Source organism: Anguilla anguilla, chromosome 9 (genome assembly GCF_013347855.1).
Source record: "Anguilla anguilla isolate fAngAng1 chromosome 9, fAngAng1.pri, whole genome shotgun sequence".
In the NCBI taxonomy this organism is placed as follows: domain Eukaryota; kingdom Metazoa; phylum Chordata; class Actinopteri; order Anguilliformes; family Anguillidae; genus Anguilla; species Anguilla anguilla.
In genome coordinates this window covers 44,549,736-44,559,212 of record NC_049209.1, presented here as the reverse complement: position 1 = coordinate 44,559,212, position 9,477 = coordinate 44,549,736, and the positions used below count along the sequence as shown (strand labels likewise).

The 9,477-nt window shown below is 47.4% G+C and overlaps 1 protein-coding gene across 5 annotated transcripts in view; it reads right to left on the bottom strand.

Moving 5' to 3' along the window:
- Positions 1-3,017: 3,017 nt before the first annotated feature.
- auts2a (activator of transcription and developmental regulator AUTS2 a) overlaps positions 3,018-9,477 on the bottom strand; it is a 354,802-nt gene continuing 348,342 nt past the window's right edge. For all 5 annotated transcript variants that reach the window (XM_035433313.1, XM_035433315.1, XM_035433314.1 and 2 more), the window contains 3 exons: positions 9,061-9,144; positions 8,690-8,945; positions 3,018-5,983 (listed from right to left, as the gene is read on the bottom strand). In XM_035433313.1, coding sequence (XP_035289204.1) covers positions 4,699-5,983; positions 8,690-8,945; positions 9,061-9,144 — 1,625 coding nt within the window. In that variant the 3' untranslated portion in view covers positions 3,018-4,698. The remainder of the gene's footprint in view (positions 5,984-8,689; positions 8,946-9,060; positions 9,145-9,477) is intronic.

Sequence of the window (9,477 nt, the reverse complement as noted above, 5' to 3'; positions counted from 1 at the left end):
TACATACATACCTGCTATTAATCCATGTTGATGCGCACCTTTCAGCAAGAAACTGAACAATTTGAAGATGCATAACCACTGTCAGACTGGCACAGGCATGAGATGTGTTTAAGACATGCTTAAAACCTCAGCTGCTGATTGGCTCGCCACTACATATTTTATGTCACAGCTCATTACACTTTATAACATACTTGCAGTTTAGAGCTGGGTTAGGGTTAGCATTAGGGTTAGGGCAGGGTTTCGAGCAAGGTTAGGGAAAATTGTTTCTTTGAGTGCTTGGTGCGTAGGCCCCTTGCAGAGAAGTCTGGCCATTCAGTACGCTTAAGTGGAAGAATTTGGTCCCTGGCGTGTTGTAGATTTTGTGTGTGGGGGTATGTTTAGTCCTTCTGGGAACTGTGTGTTTAGTTTTTAAAACCCAGTTTTTTCTGTTCTTTGTCTGTACTCCTGTGTCCAATTTCTGTTTGTTTGTCTGATACTTCCTTTACCATGGAATGGAAGAACTAGAAGTGAGTGGCCAGATATGTGTGGGTGTCTTTCTGTTTTTTGTTTCATATGTTCTGCTAATTCAGTCCTGAATAACTTATGTCACAGTTTTGTACGTTATGTCAGATGCACTATTGTTAATGCCTTCTGTCTTTTCAATGAGATATTTGTGGTGTCTGTTTTGTTATATTTTATTATTGGTGCTTGCTTGTAGCTATTGGGCCTTGTCTGGGTACAGTGTTGATTGCTGTTTGCCAGGTGGTCCTGTTCGTTTTTGTTTCATTTGAATGCTGAGGACAGTCTTATGGAGAGTTCTGTGGTATTAGGATTAGGGTTTCAGTTAATTTTTTTTGGAAATGTGAGAAGAGTGTTTCTCTTGGCTAGCAGTTTAGAAACAGTTTGCTTAACTTCTACTGTTTACAGGAAGCTTCACAACAATGTACTGTTAACCTATTCACAGTAATTCACTGTGACTACTTCACAGTAATACTACTACTAATAATAATAATAATACTAATAATAATAATAATATTTATATAGTGCTTTTTTCATACTCATACTTACAAAGCCCGTTATTTCAAAAGAAAAGGTTAAATCTCTTAAACCTGAAAGATCATTAAATCGCTCACACATTCATTGACATTGATTTTAGACAGCTGGGCTAAAGTGAAATTAAAGTTAATAATTACCTCCATAAATCTGACAGTACACAGTCAACCTACAAAGCCTTTCAAATGAAAGAGCAACCAACTCAGTTACAAGATTTAAAAATATAGCTATATATATAACCCATGAATATTACAGTAATAAAGGGGAAGCCACTGTTAGTAAACGTATCTGAACGCTGACATAAAACATTATACTGCGTGATACTGACCTTATCTGTTTGGTAGTCACAGATGCCTGAACCACTTCAACTGACTCCTTTCAATGTGGAGAAGCAGTGGCTCCTGGACGCATAGGCTCCTCACCCTATCAAAGGGGGTAAGCCCTGCCACCCTACAGAGAAACCCCATTTCAGCCGCTTGCATTCGCGATATCGCTATTTCGGTCACTACCCATAGCTCGTGCCCATAGGTGGGAGTAGGGACCAAGACCCACTGGTAAATCGAGCGCTTTGCCTTTCAGCTCAGCTCCTTCTTCACCACCACCGCCCGATACAATGCCCGCATCACTGCGGCCGCTGCACCGAGACGGCGTTCGATTTCCGAATCCCTTTTTCCCCTCGCGAATAAGACCCCAGGATACCTCATGAAATAATGAAGAGGTCCATGTGCTAGTCATTCAGCCAGTGTTGTCTGTGGCCCAATGGCTCCTTTTTTTAGTCATTATTATATCTGCACCATTATTTGCTAAATTAAAAAAGCAGAAATGTAAGTCGAGTCAACAAAAAACTTGTTGGGAACTATTAAGTTGCCTCCAATTTCATTATCATGGGTGTGGACACTGATGAGATGGAAGTGGTATATATATACATGTTACTAATAGCACATTGAGAATCCCTGTATGCCCGGTCTTGTTAACTCCCGCCACTCGTCTCTTCCTTGCCTTTAGTCTTCATCAGAAGTGCAGGACTCCAGCGAGGCGGACACAAGCAGCCGGAGAAACTCGCTCCCGAAACGTTTCTCAGCTTAACGGCTGCCACCCGGCTGCGTTTCCGCTGAGAGTCCGGTTTTCGGGGAAAAGCTACGACCTTTCATCCCGAAACCCCACTCATCTCCTCCATCCCCCTGTCGCACACGCAGCCAGGAACCGGGTGAACAATGCCAGATTCCCCTTCTTATAAAATCGTGCCAAAAAATAAAAAATTCTAAAGGAAAAAATGGTCTAAATCGCATGCAAAATGAATTCCAACTGACATAAAACTTAGCTCTTAAAATTTCAAAGCTCTCAAACTTTGCATTTTGCACAAAAATGTTAAGTTTAGCCATTACACAGGATGGACTAAGTCCAGGTGTCTCTCCAGGTAACTGTGAGAGTGCAGTATTGTTACCTTCAGAATGAAGAGCTCGCTGAAGGAGAGGGCATGCACCATCCTGTCAGGTAAAACATGCACCAGAGTTAGACAACCTCTGATTACTCATACCAGTCCCTTATAAAGCACATACACAATCACATATAAACTGTGGTAGACTATGCAATGCTGGCAGCCGGTGTTCGCAGGACTGCATATTATAAACTACACTACGCAAAATAATTCTCAGTTTGACATAACCTGGTTAAATGTGGATGAAAGCTAATTGTAGACTCATTGTTTTGAGTTGCAGTAGTGTTGTGTGTTTGTCATGTACTGTATTTATGAATAGCACTTCTCCCTTTAGGCATTTTAAAAGGATTCTGGTCTATTCCATTCTGAAAAATAGGGTCAAATGAGTCAGAATCAAATACTAAACTGAACTGTTATAAAATCTGGCTGCTCAGATTTTTGTTTTTCATTTTACATTCAAATTGCAAACATGCACGTAGATGTGTGTGTTAGTCTCGCATAAAAAATAAAAATTTAGTGACGAGTAACAAATTACAACCCCGCAGGATTTCCTTAATTCACATTTTTTAATAACATGGCACAATTTACATAACACAAGTTTAAATGAGGAACATGCTGAAGATTCCGTCGCTTCGCTGCTTTTTTTTCTTTTTTTCTTTTTACATATGATCTAGAAAGATCTAGAAAGGACTTCATTTTTACGTACATGATAAACAGCAAAAAAGTTTTGTTAACAATCTCTTTGCAATACTCATTGACTAACACTACTGTTCCAGTGTACATTTTTTTGTTTGATAAAAAAACACTGCACAACATCTGGATTTCACACAGTTTGAAGCGCACAGCTAAACCTTCAGGGGGGACTATACTAAAATAGATCTCTGCTCATTAGAAACAAACTGTTCATAGTTAGGCTTCGCTTTTTTGTCTTTTCTTTTTTTTTCTTGTAGATACATCAACTCGGGATAGCACTTTAATACACTGTTAGACCAACGGAACTAATTTTATTTTCATACACGTACTTTACACTCCTTTAGAAGAAATGTTTTCTGTCTTGTCGTATTTTTGAGCCATATTCTCTCCACTCAAAAAATGGAACTGATGCAAAAAATATAGTTGAAAATAAAAGAATACCAGGCAGAGTTATCTAAAAATAGATTGGTGACTTCAACAGGATTCTTTTCATTCATATATATATACTGTATATACATATTCATATATATATATACACTCGTATATATATATTCTTATATATATATATATATATATATATATATATACCTAAAATGCAAGTTTAAGGATTGTCACCAGCAACCAAATGACACATTCAGGAAGGAACAGTATGACTTTCCCTTTTTTTTGGCCAATCAGGGAATGGGGGGGGGGGGGGGGGGGGGTCAAGTACTTATTGAACAGCATTATACTTTTACTATTAAAAGCACTCGTGTAAAAGGTCCCAATAGGATAGCAGTGGAGAGAATACAGCTGTTCTTGGTAAGTCTGGATAGTGGGGGAAGAGAAGGCTCCTTTCAGAAATGCTGGCTCTCGGGGGGGAAAGCCGGAAGCATTCGTTGCATAGTTGGGAGGGTGGTCTGTGTAACTGTGGTGACCTCGTACGGCACTAGCAGGCCGCGACAGCAAAACAAATCCGCGAACGTCGCCGGGGGGGGGGGGGGGGGGGGGGGGAGGGGGGACTCGACGCCTCTCCTCTCGCTCCTCTATGTACATTTTGTTCAAAAGTAAAGCTTTCATTAACACCCTTTTGCATATTTTGTACTGTACCTCGATTAAAAACCTTAGGGGGGGGCAAGCACATCGACTGTACACATATCTACAAGAGTTTTCCGTCTCTTCCCGAACGATTTCGAGTACCTGTACATTCCAAAAACCAACCTTTCGCGAGGGTGTCTGAGCTGACCGCTGGGGAAATTGGGGTTTTCTGTACAAATAAAAGGACACACACACAAAAGCTGGAGCAAACTGGATAAAATGTTTGTAAAATTTGAAATTGTTTTTGTTCCATTTTTTCTTTTTTTTTCTTTCTTTTTTTTTTACAAAAACATCAGTAATTTTCCCCATCTCCCTTAGCCCATTGTCAAATTTGTTTTTACATAGCTATGATACGGTCTTTTTTTTTGTGCCTGATGCTAAGTGCTTAGTTGAAGTTCGGTGTCTGTCCGTCAGGCACGAGGTTTGGGGGTGGGGGGGGGGTTTGCCTGCGTAGGCGTTCACCGCGCTTCGATGTCTTTGTGGGTGTGGGAGGGGGGCCTGTCTCTAAGGTCCGTCGTCAGGGGCGTAGTCCTTCGGGGGGAGCCGGGCCGCGCCCCCAGGGAGGGGATGAGAGGGGGCGGGGCGCTGAGGGAGGCGGTGGGCGGGGTTTTGTTGAGGATGCCGTTCTGGTGGTGCGCCTGCGAGGGGCTGACCCGGGGGTAGTGCATGCTGGGAAGGCCGGGCGCCATGAGGGCGGGGTGGGGCAGGTGGGCGTCCAGCGCGGCGTGGTGCATGGGGTGCAGGCGGCCGTGCTCGTAGTCCTCTCTGAGCATGTGCAGGCGCTCGCGCTCCTCCAGGTGCGCCCGCTCCTGCTCCCGCCGCTGCTCCAGCGCCAGCGGGTGGTGGTGCTCGCGGACGTAGTCGTGCGGCTCGCGGTCGCGGTACGCGCGCTCCACCTCGTACAGGCGGGGCCCCGCCAGCCGGTGCAGCGGGTCGTTCCGCAGCAGCAGGTCCCGGGCCAGGGGGTCCCGCCGGTGGATGTCCAGCGCCCTGTAGGGGTCCCGCAGCGGGTCCCTCATGGGGTCCCAGTGGAAGGCGGGGTAGGGGAACCTCTCGGCCCCCGGGATGGGGCTGATGCCCATGAAGGGGGCCACCATGCGAGTCCTCTCCAGGCCGCTGATGCTGTTCATGGGGTGGACGCCCGCCATGCCCACGGGCACCGGCATGGAGGACGCCGAGGAGGGGGGCGGGTGGGGCGCGGGCGGCGGGGCGGGGGCCTGGGGCGGGTGCTCCGGGGCCCTGTGCGGAGGGGGCGGGTCGCTCTGCGCCTCCTGCTCCTCCTTCCTCTCCTCCTTCACCTTCACCTCCCCCCCTTTCTTCTGGTGCTCGTACGGCGTCTCGTTCTTCTTCTCTCCTCCTCCTCCTCCTCCTCCGCCCGAATCCCGTCCGTGCCCGCCGCCGGGCCGATCCAGGCCCGGGGGCCGCATGTAGGGGGGCGTCACCCTGCTGGCGGGCTTGTCGTCGGGGGTGTGGCCGTCGTGGATGACGGGCGTGTCCTTCTCGCCGTGCTGGTTCTCCTTGGGCTTGTGCTCCTCGGCGCCGGGGGGCTCCTTCCAGGAGTCGGGGGGGTCCCGCTCCCGCTCCCTCTCGCGCTCACGCTCCTTGGCCTTGTCCTTGTCCCGCGGCTCGCCGGGCAGGTGGCCCCGGGGCGGGGGCTCAGAGGGGCGGCTGTGCCCCAGCAGGCCCATGGGGTTGATGGGGGCGGGGGATGGGTGGTTCGGGTGCCGCTTTTCGATGGCTTCCCTAGAGGAACGACAGGAGAGGGAGGGGTGAGCTTGCGGTTCAGTGCTAAAGGCCTTACACAGTGTGTTAGGTTTGAGGCCTGTGTTCAGTAGAGACAGTGGGGGGTAATACACAAGGCTGTACAGCAGGACAGATGAGGAAAACTAATCCTCCAGGCCTTCATGTCTCTCAGCACTGGTTTACCAAGTGCTGGCAAGCATTCTCATTGACAGCTCTGTTTGTGACAACAGCAAATGCCCAAATTATTAAAAACACACACAAACATACACACAGAGGTCTTTTGGTCATTTATCATGAAAAATCAAAAGCAATGACTTTATCAGATGTTGTTGGCATGGTCCAATACACCCTTGATTTCCTGATCTGTGCATCTAACCCCTTGACGTGTTTTGGTCAATTCCACAGTGAGTCAATATGTGGAATCACCCAATTCAAATGAGTGGCGCTACTGAATCCCTGTGAAGGCACTCTGCACTCACGTTAATTGGGTTCTGATTTCCTACAGAGGCAGCAAACGGGGGATTTTTAGGGACTGTGGCGGATCGAAGCGTTAAAACCCCCCCGTGGGGTGAATGGGGTGCGATGAACACCCCGGCAGAGTGATTAAGGGCTCACGTGGGGCAGCCCAGCGCTTCTGACAGGGGTACTAAAGCACGTCTGTCCCCGGCTGCGCTTTAAGGTCCTAAATTCTGCCCTGCGGACAGCAAACTCCGCCAGGTCTCAGCTTTAATGGCTACCGGTTAAGTTACAGCTTCAGTCCAGTCAAAACACCGCTAACCGCGTTAGCCATCCATCTTAGCTAAGCCAGCTAATGAGAACCTTGACTTAATGTCGAGCACCACACCGGTAACAGCTATAATGTGTGGGCAGCAGTAAGCATAACGTGATAAATCTATGGGACCCATGAAATTTAAAAAATATGTTTTTGGTTTGATTTTTTTTCTTCCCCATGTAAAACACTGTCTTGGCAAGTTTCACAAAAGGAGTCAAAAAACGCACAGAAACAATCACACCTGTCTAAATTAAGAACAGCAGTTTATTCAAAAGATCTTCTCTGTGCCTGCTTTTCACGGCAGGAGCTGACAACCCTGTTATCAACGTTTATTAGTGGAACAAAACCGAGAAAAAAAAACTAAACAAATCTAGCTGGTTGTCAGGTGGAAATGAAAATCATGCAGCATAAATCAAGAAAACCCCTTAACAATATGGCATTACAGTAAACTCATTCAAATGTGCTTAAGTATAAGAAAATAAACACTAGGACTAGACTACAGAGGCAGGTATTGATCAACATTAGCTGGGAAAATTGAGAGAAATATGGGAAAATATTGCTACCTAAATAAGATTTAATACAACTGCAAGTCAGAAGCCAGTAGCTAACGTCCAAGGTAAATAATTGGCTAACGCCCAAGGTCAATAATTTGTAAACAAAAGCTAGCGCTTGCTTTATAGCAGCTGTCTAATGTAATGTGCTACCTCTCACACCCCTTTGTGAACAATTTCTAACTTTGTAGAAATTAATACTCCCCAATTTTTTTCCACACCAAATTTGGAATGCCCAGTAATATTTGCAGGCCGTCTCTAAAATGTCCTCAGTCAGCTCGGGGGAACGCAGACGAGCAGCTTTCTCCTCTGAACTGCATGCTACCAACCACCGCTCCTCCTAGGCTCGCAGCCCATTGGCTGAACCGAGCAACCAATGGTGTCAGAGGAGCCCTGCCCGTGCCAGCTGGTTCAGGGGGACTGCAGATGCCTGACTGATCAGCGGGGTCGCCTGGGACAGCCCCTCACACCAGGGGAGGCGCTAATGGCAGCACTGCTATTAAAGCTAATTTGTTCGCACAGTCTGTTGTCACTGTGGCCGTTCTAATAGCCTGCTTAAATAGCCTTTGATGGGGCATTTCAGGGGAAGAACGCAGGTGTGACTCACTCTTTGTGCCCAATAAAGGCGTGCCCTGTTAGGCACAGCACACCCTGATAACCAGCACTTTTATGTTTATGGCTTTAGCGGACGTTTTTATTGCACAGCTGACATTTTATTTTACGTGCTTACGCATTTTTTTTTTAACCTACATTCCTTTTATAACAACGGCGGCGTATATTTACGGAAGCAATTCAAGTTAATAACTTGCTCAAGGGTGCTTTTAATTCCCATGTTTCATCGGCTCAAGGGTACTTTGATGTTTCCCTCGTTCAAGGGTACTTCAGGTCTCGTGTTGACGAGTTCACAGCGGAAGTACGGAACCTGGAATCTCTGTGGCCTGTAGTTCAATTTTAGCCCAATGGAGTTCAGTAACCACTGCACTAAAAACACTAATATTTCCCCTGCATTTGGAGCATAGGTTACATTATATTTACATTACATATATTTGGCAGGTGCTTTTTACAGTACAGGTTACATGACAGTACATTTATTTGTCAGACGCTTTTATCCAAGGCGAAGATAAGGAAAAAAAGGACGGAGTGTGGCACAGTGGGTAAGGAACTGGGCTTGTAACCGAATGGTTGCAGGTTCGATTCCCGGGTAGGACACTGCCGTTGTACCCTTGAGCAAGGTACTTAACCGAAATTGCTTCAGTATATATCCAGCTGTATAAATGGATACAATGTAAAATGCTATGTAAAAGTTGTGTAAGTCGCTCTGGATAAGAGCGTCTGCTAAATGCCTGTAATGTAATGTAATGTAAAGTAAGCGCACACAGGTACCTCTCCTTGTCCTCCTTGCTGACGGAGGAGTCCCGCTTATCCGCGTCTCTCTCGCGGTCTCTCTCCCGGTCGCGGTCGCGGTCGCGGTCGTGCGCGGTGACCGAGGCGCTCCGCTCGGCCTCGCCGGGCTTGAGCCAGGGCGGGGGCGTGGGGAAGGAGGGCGGGGTGCGGTGGAGCCGGTTCCAGGGCTCGTGGGGGTTGCTGAAGTGCTGCTGGGCGCCGGGGGCGTCTTTGTGGCCGAACACGGAATTGGGCGCTGTTGGGGGGGAAGCGTGGGGTGGGGGGACAGAATGAAGAACGAAAAGGTTAGAAACAGACGAGTGAACGCACGCCCAGCTGCACGCATCGCTGAGCGGCGCACCGGTACTCACTCAACGCCGGGTTGCCCAGGCCACCGAACGCCGCCGTGCTCAGCGTGGCCAGGCCTCCGAACGAGGGCGGTCTGCTGAAGGGCTCTGCGGGAGGGAAGCAAACGCAGAGCGTGTGTGTGTGTGTGCGTTAGGCAAACCGTCACACACACACTGAAACACACACACACAACTACAGCACTGAGCACACAGAACAGCCTGCAAATACCCTTATATCAGCTGGAGAACTCTCACACTAACCCTAAAAGCCCTGCTTCACTGAGCACTTAATTACTGAATACATTTCCTGTGACTCACATCTCATTGTACTGTAACCAAACATATGGAACTGAAAGTGAAATGTTTTTAACATTATGCCACAACAGGTGTGTGAGCGCTGTAACTAGAGCAGTGCATTAAACTCACTGAGTGTTTAATTTG